General features: G+C 35.5%; 1 protein-coding gene and 1 long non-coding RNA gene across 3 annotated transcripts; one reads left to right on the forward strand and one right to left on the reverse strand.

Moving 5' to 3' along the window:
- Positions 1 to 13,956: 13,956 nt before the first annotated feature.
- Positions 13,957 to 15,213, reverse strand: LOC141619862 (uncharacterized). Its single transcript, XM_074436886.1, has 2 exons — positions 14,348 to 15,213; positions 13,957 to 14,182 (listed from the first exon to the last, which is right to left on the reverse strand). Exons 1-2 carry the CDS (start codon positions 15,211 to 15,213, stop codon positions 13,957 to 13,959), a joined length of 1,092 nt encoding a protein of 363 aa, XP_074292987.1.
- A 4,016-nt stretch (positions 15,214 to 19,229) lies between these two features.
- On the forward strand, positions 19,230 to 25,927 carry LOC141621753 (uncharacterized). Of its 2 annotated transcripts, XR_012532641.1 has the most exons (4): positions 19,230 to 19,341; positions 19,455 to 19,661; positions 25,181 to 25,242; positions 25,718 to 25,927. It is a non-coding gene; the product is annotated as an uncharacterized LOC141621753 (long non-coding RNA). The 2 variants fall into 2 exon arrangements; XR_012532640.1 differs by having other exon boundaries at positions 19,233 to 19,661.
- The last annotated feature ends 874 nt before the right edge of the window (positions 25,928 to 26,801 follow it).

Raw genomic sequence — 26,801 nt, forward strand, 5'->3', positions numbered from 1 at the left:
ATCGAAGTATAGATCCTACATTTTAGCTCCTGCATGGAATATCCTCATATGGAAATGACCAAGTGTCAGTGACTTTGGTTTTTTTTCTAATGGATTATGTGCAAGGAAATCAGCAATAACTATCCCTTTAACTACTTTCAGATGAGCAAACATGAGGTCAAATTCCGAGAGCATTGGGGTTCTGAAATGTGATTAGTTTACGCCATTTCACTTCCCGTTTCTCATGCATTTTGCCTTCTTTAGCATGTTTTTAGCTCACTCTCGCTCGTGTTTTGCCTTTATTCCATGTACCTCGATATTATGACTCTCCGTACTCCTTTGTAGGGGATTGGCCTTGCAAAAGGCAAGACGGAATGAAGATCGAGCGAAGAAGCTAACTCGTATTAGCTTGAGAAGAAAAGGAGATGAAAAAGCTGAGAAGTGTGTTCTGCCGGGAGACTGGCAGCCGTCCAGCCACCGGCAGAACACCCCCACCTGACATTACAAAGAGAAAAAGAGAAAGCTGGATGAATGTGCTCTACCGGCAGACCGGCAGCCAGTCCATCGGTAGAGCACTGCGCCCACATTGAATTAAAGATTAAAGAGGAATATTTGATTAGTCTCGCTACCGGTAGAAGAACCGGCAGCCGGCCAGCCGGTAGAAGACGCACCAACGAAGACTTTGAAGTATATAAGAGTGTGTTCTGCCGGCAGCCGGTCCACCGCAGAACACGCACGTCAGTTATTTTCCAAAATTCCAAGTCTAAATTGCAACGGTCTCGCTACCGGTAGGCTGACCGGTAGCCGATCCACCGGCAGAATGCAGTTGCTGCGGATTTTGGGCTTTATTTCCTCTTCTTCTCTAATCCAATGAAAGACTATAAATACCCCCTCCCTTAACCATTTGTACACAACCCTAGATCTGAAAACTTTCCTTAATTTATGCAATCTTTCCTTAATCAAGCATTAATATTTCCTTAATCAACATTAATTATTTAGTGAAATTAGCTTAGTAGTAGTTGTTATCAATTGTTTACATTTGGTTATTGGGTTGTAATTGGGAGATATTGAAGGATTTTATTCACTAATTCAATCAAAGCAACCATCTTTACTCATTGTTGGTATATTTCTCCTCTTAATTACTTTGTTTAATCAATTGTTTACATTTTAAGTTGTCTTTTATAATTGTTTGAATTCATACCATGTCATCTCTTTTGTTTACTTGTTTTTATCCATTTGTTTGTATGAACAATTTGAACATGTGTGAGTAGAAATCCTTCTAGGATTTAGGGGGAGTCTAAATGGAATTAATGGGCATGGTTGTATGATTATTTGGGTCTTTGGTGAATTGTTTATCTTTCTTATCCATGCACACAAGGTGTTTGATGAATTGTGTGAGTGAAAGCACATGCCTTTCTTCATTATTGTTTAATTCCTCCATTGAATGAAAGTTTTAACATTTTTCCAATTTGAGTCGGGTTTATGCAATTTTTGCATGGTTTTGGTAATCAAGGCTATGTTACGGTATAGACGTGTCTCATGTGTTGCAATAAGAGGAGGAAAGATGGTTGTTCGACCGTTCTTGATTTGAGCCTCACATGTCCAAATGTTGCTTGCAACAACCCCGTTTTGTCCTTCTCCCTAGCCCCGATGCATCCCTTATTTCATACTACGTGCATTTCTCTCTTTTGCAACCCATTCGATCATAGGATTGTTTTACACACTAGATTGCGGACACGTTCTCCCGAGTCGTAGTAGGAGAGTGTTTGGCTACTTTTTGTACAAAAACAACCGGTCTTCAAATGAGTGGCGAGTGAAATCGTGAGGATATCGTTGACCTAGGTCCTCTTAGTCATGGGCCTTGAATTGAATCTTGTGTTAGTCCGTAGACTTGATGAACCAACTCTGTTTCCCCTTTTTCCCCGCTCTTAAATTTGTTTCTTGAGCTCTAGCGGTCACACTTGGTCACTTGACGCCACCCTTAGGGAGTTGGCACCTCCGTTGGAGTTCTGAGACGGCATTTCCCGACCAAAATCATGTTTTTGAAACTGAAAAATCGGCCACTTAGATGAGGAAAGTGGATCATTTTTTGTTTGATGCATTCTATTCTTTGACTATGTGATTGCATCGCATTTTTCTGCAAGCCCCCACTTGCCTTGCATTGAGGTGCATACCTCATTGCATTTCAATGTGAGTTGAAGGGACGGAGAAGGCCCGTTAATTGCCTACCATCGGCTATTATTAGTATAGTTTAAAATAAGGGTCTTGCATGGTTCACTCTCTTACTCGAGCACGAGTAATGCCTTAGTGTGGGGAGATTTGATATGTGATTAGTTTACGCCATTTCACTTCCCGTTTCTCATGCATTTTGCCTTCTTTAGCACGTTTTCAGCTCACTCTCGCTCGTGTTTTGCCCTTTATTCCATGTACCTCGATATTATGACTCCCCGTACTCCTTTGTAGGGGATTGGCCTTGGAAAAGGCAAGACGGAATGAAGATCGAGCGAAGAAGCTAACTCGTGTCTAGCTTGAGAAGAAAAGGAGTAGAAAAAGCTGAGAAGTGTGTTCTGCCGGCAGACCGGCAGCCGGTCCAGCCACCGGCAGAACACCCCCACCTGACATTACAAAGAGAAAAGGAGAAAGCTGGATGAATGTGCTCTGCCGACAGACCGGCAGCCGGTCCACCGGTAGAGCACTGTGCCCACATTGAATTAAAGATTGAAGAGGAATATTTGATTGGTCTCGCTACCGGTAGAAGAACCGGCAGCCGGCCAGCCGGTAGAAGACGCACCAACGAAGACTTTGAAGTATAGAAGAGTGTGTTCTGCCAGCAGGCCGGAAGCCGGTCTACCGGCAGAACACGCACGTCAGTTATTTTCCAAAATTCCAAGTCTAAATTGCAACGGTCTCGCTTTCGGTAGGCTGACCGGTAGCCGGTCCACCGGCAGAACACAGCTACTGCGGATTTTGGGCTTTATTTCCTCTTCTTCTCTAATCCAATGAAAGACTATAAATACCCCCTCCCTTAACCATTTGTACACAACCCTAGATCTGAAAACTTTCCTTAATTTATGCAATCTTTTCTTAATCAAGCATTAATCTTTCCTTAATCAACATTAATTATTTAGTGAAATTAGCTTAGTAGTAGTTGTTATCAATTGTTTACATTTGGTTATTGGGTTGTAATTGGGAGATATTGAAGGATTTTTTTCACTAATTCAATCAAAGCAACCATCTTTACTCATTGTTGGTATATTTCTCCTCTTAATTACTTTGTTTAATCAATTTTTTACATTTTAAGTTTTCTTTTATAATTGTTTGAATTTATACCATGTCATCTCTTTTGTTTACTTGTTTTTATCCATTTGTTTTTATGAACAATTTGAACATGTGTGAGTAGAAATCCTTCTAGGGTTTAGGGGGAGTCTAAATGGAATTAATGGGCATGGTTGTGTGAGTAAAAGCACATGCCTTTCTTCATTATTGCTTAATTCCTCCACTGAATGAAAGTTTGTGGTGGTCTTGTTGTATGTTTAAGAGAAGTGTGATGCTTAATGAAAGTTAGTGGTCACCTTTAGGATAATCAAGACATTGATTGTTCATCCTAGGATAAACCCTCATCATAGATCCCTTAAATCATCATGTTTGCCCTTAAACCATTTAGATGAACCAAAAAGCCCTAGTCTTTTAATCAATCGTATACACCCCATCTAAATCGCTTTCTTTAGTTAAATCTTGTAGTTTAAGTTTAAATCAACTCCTTTCGTTTTTTTTTTTACTAGACTAGACTTCTAACTAAACTAAGTAGAAACCCCTCCATCCTTGTGGTTCGACCCCGATTTATACTACTAAATTGGGTTATAAATATTGTTGGTGATAAGAAACTCGACACTACATACATCTTACTCATCAGGTTCATCTCGACATTCTTCTGTTCTATATAAGTGTCTCAAAATGGTATTTGATTGCATCCATTTTCAAGTAAACAGATACCATGAAACTGAGCATGTAGTGACGTAACTTCTTCAAGGCTCAGACCAGAACCAAGCATGTCTTCTCTAACAGGGTATACTTAACTTCATGGTCTATGAACCTTTTACTGATGTAATAATCGTTATTTCTTTCTTGTCGCCTATTTGAGCCAACATTAAACCTATGGCTATATCTGTAAAAGTTAGATACAAGGATAAAGGTAGTCCATCATGGGGTGGCGTGGGTTATAAGCACAGGATATGAAGATAATATCTCTTTGATCATGTCAAAAGCGGCTTGTCACCTTTCATCTTATATGTCCTGTTCACCAAACTTGAATTTCTTAAAATCGGTCCACAAATCATGGTTAGCTTTAAAATAAATCAACTTATGTATTGGACTTTGCCTGAGAAACCTCGGATTTCTTTCTCGGTTTTAGGATGAGGCATATTTATTGGAACCTTTATCTTTGATGGGTCTATCTCGATACAACAATAGCTAACGATATGACCCTGAAGTTTGCAAAATGTAACACCAAAGGCGCATTTATGAGGATTCAACCTCATATTATATTTGCGCAATCGCCAGAAGAATTTGCGTAAAGCGCCAAAGTGGCCGCTACGTTCCTTCGATTCGACAATCATGTCTTCTACATAAACATCGACTTCCTTGTGCATCATATCATGCAAAATAGTAGTAGTAGTTCTTTGATAAGTAGCTCCAGCAATGAGAAATCTGAAAGGCATAGTTGTGTGTAATTGGTTTTGCATTTAGTCATAAAAGTAGCTTTGTGCATATCCTCCTCAGTCATCTTTGGGACTTACTTTGTTTAGATCTCAGAAGTAAATGGACACCCTTACTTTGTCGTTTTTCTTGGCACAAGTACAACGTTGTCGACCCAGTAGTAATATTCCGACACCTTGATGAGCCTAGCTTTAAACTTTTTATCTACTTCTTCCTTAACCTTCAAAGACCACTCAAGATGCATTCTGAGCAACTTTTTATTGAGTGGCTTGGAAGAGGCTTGATCGGAATCATGTGCGACATGTCCTTATATGACCATGCAAAGAAGTCTCTAAATTCATTAAGGAGACTGATATAACCCTATTGGTCCACGAGATCAAAGGTAGTTCATATCTGAAGCTCTTGGGGCTCTATAGTAGTACCCACATTGATAGTCTCGAGGTCTTTGACCACCGAAGTTTTCTGCTGGCATTCCTCCAAGCCCTTGGCTAGATTGGGAGGGAATTTTTTTGTGCCCACCATTTTAAAAATTCATGGGTCCGCCACTAGCACGACTCGAGCACATTATGAAAAAAAAATATGTTCTTTGCTTAAAAACGAAGTTTCTGATTGTTGACGTGTGAATAAAGATATGGTGCAGGACTTGAGGTAATATGTGCCCTATTTTTTTGGTAGAATTGTAAGTTTCATTAAAATCAAACCTCTTGAATAGAGGTATTCACCAATACAAACGACCATTTTGTAAATCATCTAACAAAGAGGGCTCACATACACCATTTTAAGAGTCTACAACCTACTCTTACAATTCAACATATAAATCAACAATCATTTTACAACACTCATAATTTAAGACACCATAGTTTATCAATATGCTTAATAGAGTCTAGTGTTAGCCCTTGCAGCCTCAACTTGCACTCTGCTTTCACCTCCTGGATAATTTTCTCAGGTTTGATTACATAGAGCTCATGCCTGCAAATATTCCTAACTTGCCCGATCTTATACTGAACAACACAAATCAGGGAGCTAAGGAGTAGGCGAGCAAAACCAGTAACCTGCCCCATTCTCAGAAAATTGCTAGCAGATACCATTCCATTTACCTGAATCCGAACCCAATCTAACAACAAAGCGGAGCACCTCTTAGTATAGTCACACTCCTAAAACAAGTGATCATGAGATTTATCACTCATACCACAAATATAGCATGTTTTATGACCAGCAATCCCCATTCTACGAAGTTTATCAAGAGTCAACAATCTGCCTTGTTTAATCAGCCAGAGGATAAAGGTGTGTTTAGGAATGTTGAATTTATTCCATACCTCAGTGAACCAAGGAACCCTGCCACTACCGTCTAGACTCAACCATTTAAATTCACTAGCAATAGTGTACTCTGCATTCTCCCCTAACCATTTATCATTTAGATAACCATATTTCATTTTGTCTTTAACTTCATAGATCTTCCTCCAAGACCAAGAGCTAGAACTTTTTGGTATATAATTCATCAATGAGGATCCCTTCACATAAATGTTATTAATCCATTTAATCCATAAATGGTCTTTCTTTGTAACTATCCACCAGACTAACTTCCTTATAGCAGCAAGGTTCCAAATTTTACTATCTACCAGTCCTAATCCACAATTCTTCTTGATTTTACATAAAATACTCCAAGAAACCAAGGGAGCTTTAGAATAAGAGTCGGTCCCTTCCCACAAGAAGTTCCTACATAAGGCTCTTATTCTATCCATAACCCCTGCAAGCAGAATGAAAATTTCAGACCAGTAGTTATGAATAGCGGAGAGAACAGATCTTACTAGTACAAGTCTCCCAACATATGATATTTTTCTGCAATTCCAACCCCGATCCTTGTAACCATCTTGTCAACTATAATATTGCAATTCGGTTTAGATAATATCTTATGGGAGATTTTAACACCCAAATATTTAAAATGGATAGTGCCCTTAGTGAAACCAGTATATTCAAGCGAAGTATGGGCAGTTTGAATTCCATTATAAATAATGTCAGACTTCTCAGAACTGATATGAAAACCAGAAGCAGCTGAAAAACACATGAACACTTCTATAATAGAAATAACATACCTCAGATCCCCTTTGTAGAACATGAGGATATCATCAACAAAGATTAAATAGGACAAGTTTAATCCTTTGCAAAGTGGGTGAAATTTAAAACCAAGGAAGCTACATACCTCATCAAGTAATCTGTTAAGATATTCAATACAAAAGGTAAAGAGCAAGGGGGAAATGGGATCCTGACATCTAGTTTAGTCGTCATGTCCGAGTCAAAAACAATTTATAGATAACTCAATTAAATGTAGTAATACTCAGGGTTGTTCGCAAAAATGGCGGGGGTTTCTACTTAGTTCGTTGTCAATCTTAAGTCTAGTCAAACATTGGAAATAGTAGATACTAACAACTATGTTCTAACTAAGAGCAAATTAAAGACAAGTTAACACTAACACAAAGAGTTATAGATAAAATATGGAAAAGTTAGGGCCTTTGGGTTTACTCAAGTAAGATGGACAAAAACGAGGGATTAACAAGTAATGGGTAACAAATTGGCCTAGGTTTAAACACTAATTACTTATGTTTCCTAAAGTCATCCACAAAATCTTCACTTTGTGTCTAACTCTTCATAAACAAGCCATCAAGCATCCCTTTTCATTCTCATTCAAGGAGATACTAAGCATACATCAATAAGAGGCTTGAATTTTCATACAAACATTTCATCAAACACCTTATATGCATGAATATGAAGACCAATCAATTACTCAAAACCCATATGTTAAAAACTAATATTCATTGCCCAAGTCTTACCCAAGATCCCCCTAAACCTTAGAAGGGATTACTCACAAATACTAGTAAGAGACATGTAAAGAAATGAAGAAAGAAGCATAAACATAGCAATAAACATTATACTAATTCAAACAACAAATAAGATGAACTTTGAATTGTAAACAAACCAAGACAAAATGAAATAAGAATGGAATTATACCAAACAATAAGTAAAGTTTGAAACTTTTGATTGATTAAGGAAGAAATTCTTCAATATCTCCAATTACAACCCAACAACTAAATTTAAACAACTCAACTAAAATAAATCTAAACTATTTTATGAAATAATTAAGGTTTAATTAAGAAAAGATTAACAATTTAATTAAGGAAAGCTTGAACATGAAAATAGTAAATTCTAGATTGAGGGTAGTGTGTCTAAAGTCTATTAAGATGGAGTATTTATAGTCTCTCCTCCAATTAGGTCACAAATGAAGGGGAAGGTTGAAATATGGAATTGTGGTACCAGCCGGTCAACCGGCACCGAGCTTTTCTTTAGTTGAAGCTTCAATCTTCAAAATCTGGCCATTGTGTGTTCCTTGCTGGCTTGCCGGCTGCCGGCCTACCGACATAGGACACCTATTATTCACTTCTCATAGGTCTTGTAATGCTCTCAGCCAGGTGGCCGGTTGCAGGTGCACGGGCCGGCACCGGGCCTTTTTCTTCTTGGCTCCTTTTCTTCTCCTTCAAAATCCTTTTAAGGCATTAAGGGGAGGTTCCCAGCTGGCTGCCGACCTACCGGCTGAGATCCCTAATTAGCATTTCTCCCCTCCTTCTTTCTCATGTTATCCACTAGAGTGCCCTTTCTTGCTTCCTTTTTCCATTTCTGACTTAATTCCTATAAAATGAACCTCAAACTCATAATACGAGATTAAGGACACAAAATGCAATAAAAGGCATGAAAAATGTCTCTAATAAATAGATCAAAATGCATGGTAAAGAAGGGGAGAAACACTAAAAAATAAGCACACAACAGATCCCCTTATTGTCTTAGCCCTTTTTTTCCTTTGAATACACCATAAGGCTGACCATTAAGTACAATGGAATATGAGGGTTTAGTGATGTATTGCATAATCGGAGCTATTACCTTTGGAGATAAATTTAGATTATGCAACATTTGTTCAACAAAAATCCATTCAATGGAATCATAGGCTTTCTTGAGGTCAACTTTCATCATACACCTAGGGGACACACTTTTCCTATTGTACAATCTCACAAGATCCTGACTGATGAGGATATTTTCTATTATACATCGACTTTTAATAAATGCAAATTGGGCAAGATTAATGATCTTAGAAATACCATCAGCAATTCTGGAGCATAAAATTTTAGATATAATTTTGTAGACCAAGCTGCAGCAGGCAATTGGCATAAATTAAGTAACATTCACAGGATTGTCAACTTTAGGGATCAACACAAGGTTAGTAGCCATAACAAGACCATCCTTGACAATCTCCCATCCTTTCTTAAAGAAGCAACTGGTATATCCATTAGGCCCTGGGATCTTGTCATCGGGGATTTCAAAAAGAATTTTCTTAATTTCAACTTCAAAGGGAACCTGACACATAATATCCTAGTCGCAAATAGAGATCTGTTTCCCGTAGTCACAATATTCTTATAAAAAACCATGAGTGGGGCTATTTGGCTATTTGTTCCCAGCAAAGAGACATAATAATCTACAAAATCATTGTGAAACTCTTAAGGATCTTTACAAATCTTTCCATTGATAGTTTCAATTTTAAAGACCTTATTCTGATATTGCCTTTATTTTATTGCTTGGTGAAACATTGCAGTATTAGCATCTCCATCCTTCACCCAAGCACACTTTGCTTTTTGTCTCACAAAATCTTCCTTTGCTCTTTTAAGCATCATATAACTTTCTATACTTTGTGCCTCAACATCCATTAGAGCATGATTAGTAGGATATTTTTTGCAATTTTAATTAACAATCCATAAGCAATTGATAGGCCATATCAGAATTCTTCTCAACATCAACAAATAAACTTTTATTCAGTTCTTTCAAAGAAGGTTTTAGAGCTTTTAATTTCTTAACTACTTTAAACATTAGAGTACAAGGAACACTGAAGTGCCACCCATTTTTCACAATATCCATAAAATCATCAACTCTACTCCACATGTTAAAAATTTAATGGCCTTATTTATGCTAATCCTCACATTACCACATTTAACACAAGGACAATGGTCAAAGTCTCCTTCAGGAAGATAATGAGTATAGTAATCAGGTCCCATATTTAGCCAACCATCATTTACAAGCACTTTATCATATCCTGCAGATCACTCATATGAACAGTTTGTTGGAAAGGTATCATCTCAGCATCTCCAACTCTTCGACCAATTCTTTCTTTAGAGAACATAACACATTTGAAATCTCTTAAAACTAACCAAGGGGCCAACATACTCAGTCTGAGAATGACGTTCCAGAGAGGGACTCTATATTCTAGTTTATTAAAACCATACACATAAGTAACATAAAATACCTTATCATTAATCAATTCTTTGTGTTTTAAGTGGATATATTGCGCATTCATATCAAGCACCTCAACTTTCAGTCTATGAGATTCCATAAAACCCAAATTCTACCACCAGAATGACAACTCATATTAGTTACAAAAGACCATCAATAGCAAAGATTAATAGCCACTTTATTTAGAGACACGGGTTTTACCCTTGTCTCAAGGAGCCCAAATAAGTCCACATCATGTTGATGCAGAAACTATTTAATGTATTTTTGTTTAGGTATACTATTTATGACCCTAACATTCTACATATGCAATTTACTCAAGAGGAGACAGAGGTTTCCCCTCTCCTTTATCAACCAATTATGCATATCCAGCCATTTCAATATTGAAATCAACCATAAAATCACCAGTAGTAGCACCAGATAATCTAGATTCATGTCTGTAAATCTTGTAATGACCCTAACTGGAGTAAAACTAGCACTATGACTGACAGGTAGGGGAGTATTAGCAGGGGTAACCAATCCAGTATCATTCCGAACACTTTTTCCTTTGGCTTCTCTATTTGTACTACTCCTCACAATCTCAGTGTGTGTACTAGTTAGCACATGGAACTCTTTTGGATCCAGATCAACCACAACAGTAGGTTTAAGCCTCCAACTTGCTGTACAGGTTTCAAAGGCTTAACAGGTTAAGGTCTTCTCACACCTCTCCTACAAATCACCTGAGTGTGTCCCATACCCTTACATTTGTGGCATGTGATTGGTAATCAATCATACTCAATGAGCACTGTGACCTCCTTCCCAGTTCATCCACAAACCTACTTTATCGGGGAATTTCCGGTCTATATCCACTTCCACCATGACTCTAGCAAACCTCAAAAGTGTTCGATTAACCATGAGCTCATCAATTCTGATAAATTTCCCCAACAAGGCAGCTAACTTCTCCAAGCATTTAGCACCCCAAAATTTAAGATCATGTCCCACCAATTTAATCCAGATAGGTATAGATTTGACAGCAACCTTTGAGATTTTAATACCAGAATTCCAAGGTCGAATAATTATAGGTTTGCCATTAAACAACACCATACCCCTAGCAAGGGCAAGTTTATGATGTTCTATAGTGTCAAAACTCACCACAAATAGGCCATTGGGTAAAAACAACACCTTAGAAATCTTGTAATTTATCCACACTCGCCTTAAAAAACCTTCCAAAAACCTCCCATGGAGGATTAGCCCCCATCACATAACCATAAACAAAGGACTTACAATAAGCAAGTTCCTTCTTAACATTATCTACTGTAAGTTTCAGAAATGGCAGAGTACCTTGATTATTAGAATCATGATCTTCAACTTCATTAATTGGGGCCAATTTATCATCTGTAGCTTTAGATGCCTTCTTCCTGCTTTTTCGATCGAAACAGCCTGCCATTCTTCCGGATCTGAACGACATCCCCTCTCATATTCATCTGCATCATATCCAACTTTTCAAAGGTAGTTCGCTACTTCGCTGAATCTGAACTATCTCTTACCCCCTCAAGCTCTCAACAGCGCAGGAAGACGAATACTTATTAGTATTATGTATAGTATTAGTAGTTTTTTTTTTCTGTATATTATTACCCTTACTATTACTAGATCTATTCGGAGATTTAGATAAAATTATCGATATTGCAGACAAAGCCAGAAACCCTAGAAAATTAGAGAGGATTTTCTCTCTCATCTTAATAAGCGACCTCAGTATCTCACAAACTCACACAACTACTCCAATCAAGCTTTTCATAAATACACAATAATACAATTTATAAGCATCAATAATTTTTGTTGTTGATATAATGATGTTTAAGGTAGTCTAGTTGGTTGACTAGTAAATGATTGTGTTATTAGGTAGATAGTTTATATGGCATTAGTTTAACACGAAGAGTGTGTTGTTTACTCTTCTCTATCAACTAATGATCCATTAAAACAAATGTGTATAGTAAAATTCTCGAACTTAGGCAATTAATTGCTCATTTAGTGTCTTGTGTTTAGGCTATTAGATAGTGAATTTTCATCTTAAGCAAGGTTGAAAGCAAATTAAAAGTGCAATTCAATTACTAATATGTGCATTGCACGACCAATAAATCTAGTTAATAATTAAAACGAAATAAAATCATTAATAACGACTTGAGATTCGAAATTGAGAATTATCACCTTGAGATTTTCGGTCTCCTTCAATTTCTTTTTATAAACTAACAATTATAATATAAAACTAAGAATTATAATTATATATATAATTACACTTGAAATATTAAATTAGAGGAATGAATAAGTAGACTAAAGATTGAAGAGAATTGTAGATAGAGGATTAGAGAATAGATGAGTTGTGAGAATTTGGGATGGTTTTGTAGAGAATTTATAGGGAATTATTGTTGAAATTTTTCTAGCAGCATAGTCGTTTAAAGTGGCAGGGGTGGGTGGTACATTTTCTGAAAATTTGTCATTGGCCTAATGGCTATAATGGCGGGTTAGCGGGCAGGGTTAGAGGTCTATGAAGACGTATCACACAGCGGGTCCAAGGGGCGGGTTGAGAGGCTGGCCGGGCTAGCTAACTTTGGCCTGGACCTAGACTTCCTTTTACACGGGTTGGTCATGCTTGCTACGAGTGTGGGGGCCGTGTTTAAACCGATTCGAGGATCGGATTTGGTCCGGCGAGATAGGCTGACCCGCATGTTTGACCAGGCCTAAATAACATTATACCCAACCTCTCCGGGGGTGTTTTAATAGCCATTAATATCCTAATTTTACGATCGTTCGAAGCAATGAGATGAGTTGTTTTTGTACTAGAAAACGAACAATTATTTTTTTTAATTAATGCTTAAAACAAAAAAAAATGTCAATTTGGGTCGAATTTTAAATTAGTTTTTTTTTGGTTTACAATTTTAAATTAGTTATTAAAATGGTGTTCACAAAGGAAAGGGGAATCCTAAACCATGATATATGAGAAAAATATTTTTATTGTGAATGACGTGTTTATTATAACTCTACTAAGAAAAAGATCATCTTTATGCAAACACGTCATTGATAATAGCGTGCTTTCTCAAGTAGACACACCATTCCCAATAGCAGTGGCATCTTTTCTCAACTAAACACAATGCCTTTTTTTAATTAACGTCCGATTTGAGTTTGTTAAAGGGAAACATGCGACTCTAGTGGTGTGTGCCCCGTGTTTTGGATAAGGGCTATCTGATCTTACGTGGAAATCGCTATATTAAATAGTTTCGATATCGAAACAAAACGATAATTTTTATTTTTATTTCAAAATAAAAAGTTTTAAAACGAACCTATATTCCTTTCCTCATAGAAAAACACTCACAAAATTAAGATATGTCGCAATCATAGTTATTTCACTATTGCCTTATTGAAAAAAATTACTTTCAATGTAATTAAGATAATAATGTAACTTTCAAAAGCCGGACATATATTCAAGATAGAGAGAGAGAGAGAGAGAGAAAAAAAAAAAGAGAGACAGAGAGAGAGGGTTAATTTGTGTCTGGATCAAGGTTTCGTAAAGAAATCTATTACTCCAATCAGAGTTGTTTAACCTCGGTTATGTTGTCATAACCTAGTCTTACTCTCTCTTACCTTCGTGCTTATTTTCTATTCTTTCTTATCTAATAAAATAAACTTTAATCCCTTTATCTGCCCGATCATAGTAGCGTAGTAGGAGTAGTGAAAGTCATAGTTGTTTTAGCTAAAGTAGTGAATCAAACAATATAAAAAACAAGAAAATTAATGTAACTTGTGTTAAGGTGATACATATTTGTGACGCAATTACTACAAAGACAAAATAGATAGGTGAATCTGTTAACTTCGTAAGTAATTCTAGCTAAAATAACATAGAATATTTTTGGTTGAAAAGTTTTTAAAACAATAATAGACATTATTATCTACCAAAATAGTTAATCATTTAGTCCCTTTCGTTGGGGAAGATGGTGGAGAGTTGGGATTTTTGCGTACATACTTTCTTGCCCAAACATGTTTTCCATTGATTGCAAACTTCACTTTGCCTTGCCCATTTAAAACTACATCCATAGCTCTAGCGTCATGCACCACAAGCCGAGCATAAAGCGGTTGTTCGTTTTCACCAACTTCTTGCATATATAAAGTCTCTACTATGTCTCCAAAAGACCTACATTACAATATAGCAAATCTAAGATGTATCACGAGTTCACAAAGAATATAATTGTTATAACTCAAAATGAGGAGCCATAATATTCCATTTACATACCTAACTAACATATATATTGAAAAGAAGGGTGGAAAAAATAGTTATTACAAAATGTACGACAAATACCTGCATAAGAAGTCTCTCAATTCAAGCTCTAAAATGGGGTAGCCCTTTGAAAAGGTTAAGAAAATGGTCCTTTCACTTGGTGGGATTGTGGCTCCTTTGGATTGATGATTCTCACTTAATTGCATTTGTGTAAGAAAATTCAAAAGATTTCCTTGTGTCCCATTAGGAATATAATCATTAGAGATATTTATGTATTTTGAACTTGTATCAACACTTGAATTAGAACCCCGATCTAAAGAACTAAAAAGAATTGAATTTTCAACAGGTACAGTAAAGTTACCAACCTTCAAACCAGAGTGATAAGCCGTCCCTTGCCCAACACTACCACTATCACCCCGTATATTCATTTTTCCATAATTGTAATTAACATGTTGATGATACCGGTGTTTAGATAATACCCTATATTTCGTGACTAATCTAATAAGATCTTGAAATGCTTTAATACAAACTTGTTGGATAATGTTACGAACACCTACGAGAATTACAACTCGATTTTCATGAAAATGTCTTAGGCTAGACCTTTCTTTTCCAACTATGTTTTGCAAAATGGGGATGTCATATTTGTCATCTGAAATAAGATACTCATCACTTTCGGCCACCCTTAAGGCGATAAGTGACTCTTCAACTAAAGACTCAATAATAGGATCAAGATATGTTAAAATAATTTTTACGCATGGACACTTGTGAATCCTTTCAAGGCATAGCCAGAAGGCCATGATTTGCATAGCTTCAGAGGAATCACGTCTTAATTGAAAGACTAGCCTAAAGAAAAGTTGTCTATCGATATTGTGAAAGGCAAAAAACTCTTGTTGACTTACTTGACTTTGTGAAGTTGAAGAAGATGAAGAGGGTAAATATGAGGCCATTCTATTTTATTTTATTTTCCGGTATTTTTGTTATTTATATATAAAATACTCTAATAAGGTTTATATAAATAATTGAAAAGACATGATAATAAAAGATAAATAAGAAGACATTATAATATATCATAATTGGGTAATGCTAACTATTTATGGAATTAAATTAAAGAATTGTGGATGGAAAAAAATTAAGGAAGATTCATTGAAAATTTTAAATAAATTCTCCCTATCATTTTTAGGAGAATATTTGGAAATGAAACGTTACAAATAAGAACAAATCAATAATGGCGACGATTGTTCAAACGGATGATGGCGGGATATTTTTACTTTTTTAATAAATTTTGTTACTTTTTTGTAGGTGACTCTCAACCTTGTGTCAATGTGTAGCATAAATATAATGAGTTTGATCTGTGTTTTGGTCAAATTTATTATGTTTGTACTTTTGTTAAGTAACAATTATCGTTGGATAATTTGCTTAATTTCAAGCATGATATGTGTTTTAGTATATTAATAAAAAAAATAATTAAACTAAAGTGACTCAACCTAGAATTTCAAAATGAAATATATGGCATACATAAACTTGTTAAAATATATTATTTAGTAACTGATATATGGCAAATATAAAATTATATTTTGTCTGACTATCATAATATTTATTGTAATTAATTACTAGTAAGTCACATAAATGTGAATAATATGAATAAAAAATAGGGTTTTTTTGTAGGAATAATCCAAGATATTAGTGCCCTTCTTAAATTACTCAATCCTTTAAGAAATCCGAATTTAATCCTTCATAAACACCTCCCCCCCCAAATGACTTCCCAAAATACACTAGAGTGACTGATAACCTAAACAATAGGTTACCCTTATGTTTTTAAGGGTTAAGACACCTTATACCTTAATTCCAAAAAACAAATTCAACCTTCTCCCTCCATTCATCACTCCTCCGTCGACCGTCTTCGGTCCTCCCTCCGACCACCAGTCCTCCTATGGTCACTCTTTGGCACTGACTCCCTCTGATCACCATACCAACCCCCTGACCTTTTTCCACCAATCGTAGAAAACCCCACCCCACATCTGCAATAAACCCCAAAAAAATTAGATCTGAAAAAGCGAAATGGAGGATGAAGGGAAGTGGAAAAGGAGAACGACGATGGTGGCATGTTGGGTGGACAGAAAAGCGAAGACCAGCGAAAGAGGGGTCGCGTGGTGGATGAGACAGGTGGGTCTAAGTGGCGGAAGTATGTAGGTGTCGAGGAGGAGCAAAGGCGAGGGGTGGGGTCGTCGTCGGTTGGTCATTGTTGGTGGTTAGTGAGGGTGGTAAGTGAAGGGTGTTTGTGGTGGGTCGCCTGAGCTCACCGACAAGTGGAGAACGAGAGGGAGGAATAATAAAGAAGAATAGGAGGTAGTGGGTTGGTGGCGGCGTGGCGTAGGTCTGATGGTGGGGTGGTGACGGTGGCTTGGTGTAATGTCGGGGGCAAGTGGCAGTGGTGTGTGGTCTGTTGTAGCAGTGGTAGCAGGTGGCTATGGTGTGTGGTCGGTGAGGAGGGAGTGTGAGTGAATGAGGAATTAAAATTAGGTGACAAAATTAAGGATGGAAGTGACAAAATTAAGTCTCGTTTGGTTGTCCCTTCCAAATCATGGGAGTTGCAAAATCCCATTAATTACAAAATTTGGACTTGTTTGGTTGCCTATTTTTTGCCATAATGTAAGCATTCAATTTTCCAACTAGTTTGAAACTCCTCCACGGTGGAGGAGTTAGATTACCCCCCCCCCCCCCCCCCCCCAGGAAATTGAAACTCCGGTGTAATTAAACTCCTACACCAGCAACCAAACGGATTTAGCTAATTCACATGAATTTCATGTGGGAACTTAATTCCCATGAATTCGATATTTCGGTGGAGTTGCATTCCAACGGGCAACCAAACGAGGCCTAAGAGTTAAATAGAGAGAGAGGAAAAGGTGACCTTATACAACACGTAAAAAAAACTAAGTGAGTTTTTCTGGGATGGAAGAGTAGATAGGAGGGATTAAATTCAGATTAAAAATATGGAGTAATTTAAGAAGGGCACCATTAGGTTGGATTATTCCTATAAAATAACCCCAAAAAAATAATGATTACTTTACATAATTTTTTTTTCCGATAAAATGTAATTATATTATAAATCAATAAACCGTCACAGATCATCGAGTCGACTTTGGAACCAGAGTCCACAACCCTTACCCACAATGTCCACTAACAAGCAAATTCAGCCCATAAGAAGAGCCCAATATACATTTTAGACAATAAATCAAAATTGAACCCTAAGAGCACTCACAATAGAGAGGATTGAGCCTCCTCTTAACCTTCTCTCTCCTCTAAGAGGACATCCTCTCTATTGTGGGAACTATATTGGATGTCCTCTTATATAGAGGAAGATGGGTGCTTCCTCTACTTTTAGAGGAAAGGAGACATAGGCCCTTGTGCCCACAAGCTAATGTTTATTTGCCATTTGGATAATATTTTAATTTCAATTTTTATTTATTATGGGAAAAAAATTATTCAATCTGCTTTTAATTGTTATTGTACATCCATATTTGTGTTGGTGCGTCTAATATTTGGAAGAAGTCAACTGTTGTAATATAGATACATATGCATGCTGTACATATTTATCACCAATGCATGCTGTGTATTGTTGGTATAGAATATGTGTGTTGGTTGTAACACGACAATCACTAGTCTCATAAATATGTAAATGTGATACAGAGACATTAATTTGGCCAGATTTTTATAGAGTGGTTGAGATTTAGATTAAATTGTTCTCCTTTCTGAAGGAGAACGTCGTGGTGTTTCCCTGGCCTAATGGGTAGTATTGATTGCATGCACTGGAAGTGGAAAAATTGTCCGCTTGGATGGAAAGGGATGTATCAAGGAAGATCGCAAACGACCACTATAATATTAGAAGTCGTTGCGTCTAGGGACCTTTGGATCTGACATGCGTTTTTCGGGACACCGGGGTCAAATAATGATATCAATGTACTTCAGCGATCCCCTGTATTCGATGATGTTCTAAATGGCCAAGCTCCAAAAGTTAGGTACATTGTGAATGGAAATACCTACCATACAGGGTATTATTTAACAGATGGAATCTATCCGAAATGGGCAGCATTCATCGATGCCATAACCGCTCCCCAAACTCCTAAGCAAAAGTTGTTCACTAAACTTCAAGAGAGTGCTGGAAAAGACGTCGAGCGCGCATTTGGGGTGCTACAAGTTTGATGGGAAATTATACGTCAACCAGCTTTAGCATGGAATGTCGATATATTATGGAAAATAATGATGGCATGTATTATTATGCACAACATGATCGTGGAAGATGAGTGAGATGGGTATCTAAACTACACAGATCCAGAAGAATTTGCTCAGAACTAAATGATGTTGAATCATCTACCAATATTCCCGAGTCATTTGTTGTTACCCCTGGAATGTACGCGGAAAGAAATTTACACAACTTTATGGCTAGGAGGGGTGAGCTACATGACAAACAAATACACATGTCTTTGAAAAACGATTTGGTCGAACATATATGGACTATGTTTCAAGGCTCGAATATAAATTAAAAATATGTATCACAATTTAATGTTAAGTTTCATGTATTTTGTTTTATGAATTTTATATCTTACTTTGTATTATGAATTTGATGTATTTTGTTTTATGAATTTTATATGTTATTTAATTTAGCAACACAAACTTTTTTTAAAATTAGTTTTATTAATTTGTAAATTATTAAAACAATATAAAGTAACCCATAATATTAAATATAAATAAATTAAATATATATATATATAATAATAATAAAAGTAATATAAGAGGATCCTCTTTATTGTGGAGGAAAAAAGAGATAGTAGAAATGAAGAGGATGAAGATAGTGGGAAATGAGGTGGATGAAAGAGGGAATGAGGTGTCAAAAAAATAGAAAGAAAAAGAAAAAATAAGAGGATGAAATCATCCTCTCTATTGTGGGTGCTCTAAAAGTGGAAAGACAAAATCAGATCATATTCCTTTCTCCTTCGACTCTCTCTCTTCCTCTTTCATCGACTTTCTATCCCTTGCAATCAATCTCTGGTACATCTCCCTATCTCGGTTAATAAGAGGTAGTTTGATGTATTCTTTGAATCGAAAGCTCAATTCTGTAATTATCATCATAGTAAATTTCTCTGGTCGAAGAATTGTAGCTTCATGTTTCCCCAAATTTCGTTGTCTCCAGATGAAATAGAGACATGCATTATAGATTGCGTTCATCATCTCCTTTCTCTTATTGGATCCAGAAGTTTGTAGCCTCCAATTTTCAGAGTCGTGGTGAGGAAGCAGAACCCCTATCCGCAAACCCATAAGCAGCAGCACCCGTCTACCGTAGTGACAATCAAAGAAGAGATGGTCCAAGCTTTCCACCCCGTCTCTGCAGATGTAGCAGGTATCAACCTCACTCAAGCCCAGCTTGTATAGTTTTTCATTAGTATTCATGTTTTTGTGATGGTAAATCCATGCTAAGAACCTGTGTTTGGGTATGGTTAATTGATTCCATATAATTTTAGGAAACAAAACATACATTAATTTAAAAAACAATTTCAACATATCGTTATAGCATGATTGGATAATCAAAACAAAAGGTTAGTAAATGAACAAGATTAAGAATTCTTTTTTTTTAAAAAAAAAATAATGACTTGAAAAAGACAATTTCAAATACATATTACATCTATTATAAAATAGGTTGCATGTAGAGCTGGCCAACAGCACGGGCCGACCCGGCCCGGCCCGGCCCGGACCCGGCCCGTCTTGGCCCGTTATTTTATGCAACTTGGCCTGGCCTGGCCCGGCCCGGCCTTAGCCCGCCGTTAATCCTGGCCTGGCGAGGGTCCCGAAATTCGGCCGCCGCCTTGGCCTCGCCATTTTAACAAAAAAATAAAATAAAAAAATAAAATGGTAAGGCCCGCCCGCCCGCCCGCCCTTAGCCCGCCTCTGGTCCTGGCGGTCAGGCATATCAGCCGGCCCGGCCTGCCAAACCAAATCCCTTCCCCTGGCCTGGCGGTTTGACCGGAGAGCCCGCCCGCCCCTGGCCAGGCGGCCCCCTAGCCCGGCCCGAGTACAGGTCTAGTTGCATGTATATCAATATTTAGGGTCAAAGATGAGTTACACGATGTTTCTAAATTATTATGTTCATAGTATGAGACAAACATATATTTTCTTCATTCTATGTAAATCACCAATATGCTAAGTTATTAGAAACTGGACACAATCTGCATAAAGTGTATATAATTCAAAAAAATTGACTTAATGCTAAATAAAGTGTAAGTAAAAAGATGCAAAATTAGATAAAAATTTGCGTATAAACATGGCCCAAACTTGAACAACATTTAAATATACGGTTAAAATTACTATAAATTGATCCAACAATTTTTTACTCAAAATTAGATAAAATTATAAAAAAAAAAATTAATAAAGTAATATCAATTTTTTTCAATAAGAAATTATTTAAAATACTTATTCGATAATATGAATTAAGTTTTAAGAAATCATATAATATAATATGCGAAATAGTAATACATAACTGATTAAGTTTTAGTGTGATGAACATATAAAGGCCCCGAAAAATTTACTAACTAACTAAAATTTACTAACTAATGTGGTTTATATGATGAACACATATAAACCACAATTGAATTAATTTGATGTGACACACTCGTCAATAAGGCCCCCGAAAAAATGAATTTTAAGCCTGTAATTAAGTTCTAAAATGTTGTCCCGAGTCACTATTGATGAATAGAGAAAAAATTGGAAGAGAAGATCATTAGGACATATGATGAACATATGCACCACATTTGAACTCATTTAATGTGATACACTCGTCAATAAAGGCCCGAAAATTTAATTCTAAGCCTGTAATTAAGTTCCAAGATGTTGTCTCGAGTCACTTTTGATGAACTAAATGAAAATGGTAGATAGGATAATTAGGACATATGATGAACATATGCACCACATTTGAACTCTTTTAATAACTCGACAATAAGGCCCCGAAAGATTTAATTTTAAGCCTGTAATTCAGTACCAAAATGTCGTCACGAGTCATTGTTGATGAATTGAGTGAAAATTTTAATAGAGGATCATTAGTACATATGATGAACATATGCACCAAATGTGATACATCGTCAATAAGGCCCCGAAAAATTGTTTAAAGCCTATAAATAAGTTTTAAAATGTCGCTCCGAATCACTTTTGATGAATTGAGTGAAAATTGACAAATAGGATGTAATACCTCAAATAATTTACTCTTTGTTATATTGTTTTTCTATTAAAAAAATGAAAAAAAAAATATATATATTTGTTGCTTTTCAATTGGACCGTATTACTTGTTTATGGAGTCCATATTTTCATATTAATTATTTTATTTGTTCCTTACCTTACAAACCCCTGAGAGTATATAACCTAATTTATTGTGTGCTCTTTCCTTTGTTTTGCTACGTGAGCCTCTCAACTCCATCATCATCAATCATTATTATTAGCTTAACCACTTAATCAACCTTTTTGTTTTCACGAGCATTCAATCCGTTCATCCTCGTCCTCTATTATCGCCTTTCATTATTTTAGATTATGGGTTATTGTTTTGACCGACTCGAGACAAATTTAAGGTAACACGATTTTACTGATCCTAATATTATTATTATTGTTCAGGGTTGTATGAATTTATGTTTGTTCTATATGTTTTATATGATAAATTTATTATTGAAGGTGGTATGTGATACTCGTTTTTCTTTTATATTATATATATCGTAGTAGCTATTCTATTTTATATTATTAATTCATTGTTTTGTTTATGGGTTAAATACGAGTGCGTTAGAATTGTGTACATGGAAAGAGCATTAAAGGCTTTGAACTACTTGTTGTATTGTTCAAATTGGAATTGGATGATATGATTTACAAAGGGAATTACGTAAAGCTAATCAAGATTGGTGTAATTGAAAAGGTGTGATTTGCAATGTGAAGTATGGGTTTATTTATGATGGTAGATATTGTCAGGAATGTTGAATTTCAAAGATTAGTATACGTTTGGCATCGTATTGATTATTGGCCTTGAGTTTATGGATTGTGTAGTATTGTGTTTTAGTTGTCGTACTCTTTGACCTCGACTCGTGAGTGAGTAGCTTAGAGTTTTACTTTAAGTGTTGAGCACGGTTCTTTGAACCTTTGACGATATTGATATTGAGATTGAGATTGGTTACTGGTATTGACTTATGGGGCCTTTGAGCCAAGTTATGTTTACGGTCCGGAGTGACCATGGTTATTGAGTTATATTATTATGAGATTGAAATTGATATTGAGATGGACATATTGTTTAGCGGTTTTATCGGCCAGTTCACTCACCCCTTGTCCTTGGCTTAGGGTCGACGATGAGAATACGATATTTGGCTATGTGGGAGTATTATATTATGAGACGGAGTAATGAGTGAGATAGAGTAATGAATGAGACGGAGTAATGAGGCGAGAGTTGGTTAATTATGGAGGCGAGAAGTGAGTATTTTGTTATAGAAATAGAACTGAGTTGGTTTGAGGTACTAATTAGTAAAGGGGAGTGTTTTTATTATTCTCTATGTTTATTTTTATTTTTACATGTCTGTGCTTCCACGCCATGACCAAAATTACGCTGCTTATATTGAGATATTATCTGTTACTCAGCTTTCCGGCGGACGTGTTTTCTCCCTTCTGGGCTAATCGTCATGGGGTAGTTCCTTTCTGTCTTCTGGTTTATTTCAGGTCTCTTCCGCTGCAGTTCAAAAGGATTTTATTTCAGTGAAAATTTTATTTAAAGACTTTCTAAAAGTTTTAGTTCATTTGATATATTTTATTTTAAGAGACATTTTGTAAGAAGCGACTTTGTATATTGATTATAATATCCCTGTATTTCGGCGAGTTTTATTGTAAAAGTTAGGCCCTGTTCTTTCTGGCTTTTTAGAGCTGAGCTGAAATAATCAATACTATATATTAATTCCAAAAACCAAGGGACTTCCATGTAATTAAATAAATCCATACACATTAATTATACTCTATAGTTTTAAATCGCTAGCGCCGTGTGATGGACCTGAAAAAGGGACTTCAATGTAAATATTATATAGTTTTGGTTAAAAATATAAATTTAGAGAATATTAGAATATCGCGAGTTTCCTTAAATAACCGGGTCCCACTTATGGTATTAATTAGTATAAATATGTTAATTACTTAACATACATACATACATAAATATAATATAAGTACATGTTATATTTTGGAAACTATTTAAAGGTAAGTAAATCAATTCAGATTTCCAAAAAATATAATATTCCATAATTCATTAGATTTGTAATTTAATTAGTAAATAATAATGATTGCTCTTAAATAATATTCTAATTTAATATTTCAGATTTATTTAAATATATAACTCTAATACAACTAGATAATCAACTATTATGATAGTAACCTTCCATGTGAGTAGTAAAAGCAACAATAATATATAGCAACAGGGGTAGTGAAAGTCATACTAGCAGCAACGGGAGTAGTGAAATTACAATAATAAATGCGGGAGTAGTGATAGAAAAAATAATGACGGCGGGAGAAGTGAAAGTAATAGTAGTCACAACACATTTAAAGAAAGTAACAGTAGGAACAACGGAAAGAGTATGAAAAATTAACTAACAATTCGATTTTAAGAAAATATTAATTTATTTAAATATACGAGCTTGACAAAACTAACGGGTTAACCGTAAAAATAGCAAGAATAGTAAAACAAACAACAGTAACCGAAGAAGTAGTGAACGTAATAGTATTAACAGGGGATGTAGTGAAAGTAATAATATTAACAGCGGGAGAGCTGAACGTGTCTCATAATTTGTTGATTAATTTTACCTCTCATCATAATTTTAATATATAAATTGTAAATGTATGTGTTAACCAAATTTAGAGAAATCATATTTCATAGAAAATAAAATTTAAATGTTAAATAAAGGTAGCCCGGGCGTAGCCGGGCACCAAACCTAGTATTAATATAATATTAATATTAATATTAATATTAATATTATTAAAATTAATACTAAATATAATAATAATAGTAATAATAATAATAATTATTATTATTATTATTATTAATTATTATTATTATTATTATTATTATTATTATTATTAGAAGAAGAAGAAGAAGAAGAAGATTAATAATAATAATAATAATAATAATAATAATAATAGTAATAATAATAGTAATAATAGTGGTAGTAATAATAGTAATAATAATAATAATAATAATAATAATAATAATAATAATAATAATAATAATAATTTGAATGATTAACTAGGTAGCCACCATGAACCACGGTTCACCATCAATCTAATTAGGTGAAATAATGGAGCACCGATTTGCTAGATTGATGTTCAAAGTCTAGCTGTTTATCATCCTAATTTGACTGATTAGGTAGTCATCACGAAGCACCAACTGTAATACTACGGTTTTCCTAAGCCGGTACTCAGCCGAGTATGGCCTACTCGGTCGAGTAAGGGGTGTCGTGTAGTATGGTTTAGCTACTGCCCAGGAACACTCGGCCGAGTATATGGAATACTCGACCGGGTAGAGGGTACTCGGCCGAGTATAGTATATACTCGACCAAGTATCCGGTCTGACGAGTAATATTTCAGCGGTTTGATTCGGAAGTAATTAGAGTGTTATGTATTTCGTTAAGCAGTTTCTAAACATAATTTACAAAACCTAAATCATCATACGACGCTCCAATCACTCCGAATCTCTCCTCTGTGTGTGTGGACAATCTTAGCAATCGCATTCAACCCTTTATTCCTTCGTCGGTAAGTCTTTATTCCCATGTTTGTTGGTGATTATTTCTAGAGTTCGTCTTTAATCTTGAATTGGGGGAAATGGGGTTTTGCATTTAGTAATTGTGTTATGTGATTATTTTTTAGGCGAAGACTTCGTAGAGGAGCCGTTCTAGTTGCTTGATTCCTTTCACTGCTGTTGTGCTAAGGTAGGGTTTCCCTACTCAGTTACTGTTAATTGATTTAAGAATGTGATTGTATTGTGTTTTACTGTTCTCTGCTGATCATCGGAGTGTTGGTGTGGTGATGGTGGTTGTGACGATGTTGTGATGGTTGTGGTGGAGTCACTTGCGGGAGTGGCTTCACGCCCTAGTTCGCCCTCCGTGGAACCCGTCACGGGAGGGGATGTGCACATTAAGGGACAGGGTTATCGCTCGTTGATGAGCGGGATTTAGGTGGGGATTGGCTGCCCGGTCCCCCAGCGGCGTGGACTACTGTTGAGATGGGTAGTCTGGCAGGGCTACACACTTCGGTGTGTAGTCGGTTACTGTGTGAGATCGGGAGACCGGGGATGGAGGATGATCAGCTGGTTACTTTATGCACTTGTCTTATTTTGATTGTGCAGTAATGACCCCGTTGTTGTTTTATAAAATCTGTGGTGATCCATTCGGGGATGGTGAACAGATTGTGACAGGTGATGCATTTGGTGAGCTTGGGGGCGTTCATGGGAGAGTCGTCACAATGGATTTAGTATCACCATCGCGAGTCTTAGTTTCTGTTTTGTTGTCATGAACATTTGGATATTCGTTTATTTGTTTTTGGAAACATTGTAACCTTTTTATACTTACCGTACTTTAATAAATGTGTTTGGGACAGTTGCTTTTGATATGTACTTACCTCGGGCAAACGAGATGGTAACAGTCTTTCATGCTAGGGTAGTCCTGGTAAGGTACCTTGGTATGAGGGGGTGTTACACCAACAATTCTAATTTAATTAATTAGATAAATAAAAATTGACATACCCTAATTTCATCTTTAACAAATTAATAAAATTTGGTTGATTAATTAAAACTCAACAAATAATAATTGATAACAAGTTTATTGTTTGATAAATTAGAATCCATCTTGTAAGTTTTAAGTCATTTGAGCAATTAAATTAAGTTTTAGGGAAAAATATTGATTTGGTTTAGTTTTAGATGAAAAGGGTACAAAATAGAACGTTATAAAAAAAGTGCATGTGAAAGATTAAAGTTCGTATATGAAAAAATAATTTGATATTAATAATAGTAATATTAAAATTAACAATGTTATTAATAATATTATTATTAATTAATATTCATATTCTTATTCATAATAATAATAATAATAATAATAATAATAATAATAATAGTATTAACTATATTAATATGAATATTATTGATTTTAATAATCATAATAATAACAATAATGAGGATAATTAATTAATAATAAATTAATGATGCTGATAATAATAATAATAATAATAATAATAATAATAATAATAATAATAATAATAATAATAATAATAATAAATAATAAATAATAACTAATAAATAATAAAAATAATAATAATAATAATAATAATAATAATAATAATAATAATAATAAATATATAATATTAATAATATCAATAAAAACTATTAAGTTTAAGATTCGCAAAATTGAAATTTAATTTGAATTTAGTGGAGCCGAATCGACTGGTGAGTGATTTGAATCAATGGAATGGATTGAAAGCTGAGAATCGAATAATA

The sequence above is a fragment of the Silene latifolia genome, chromosome X (genome assembly GCF_048544455.1).
Source record: "Silene latifolia isolate original U9 population chromosome X, ASM4854445v1, whole genome shotgun sequence".
NCBI lineage: Eukaryota > Viridiplantae > Streptophyta > Magnoliopsida > Caryophyllales > Caryophyllaceae > Silene > Silene latifolia.

What these genes read in the sequence shown, in the direction of transcription:
- LOC141619862 (XM_074436886.1), bottom strand. Translation starts at nt 15,213, where the DNA reads ATGGCCTCATATTTACCCTCTTCATCTTCTTCAACTTCACAAAGTCAA. An exon ending in TTGAGAGACTTCTTATGCAG is followed by an intron (nt 14,183 to 14,347) that starts GTATTTGTCGTA and finishes ATTGTAATGTAG; the next exon opens with GTCTTTTGGAGACATAGTAG.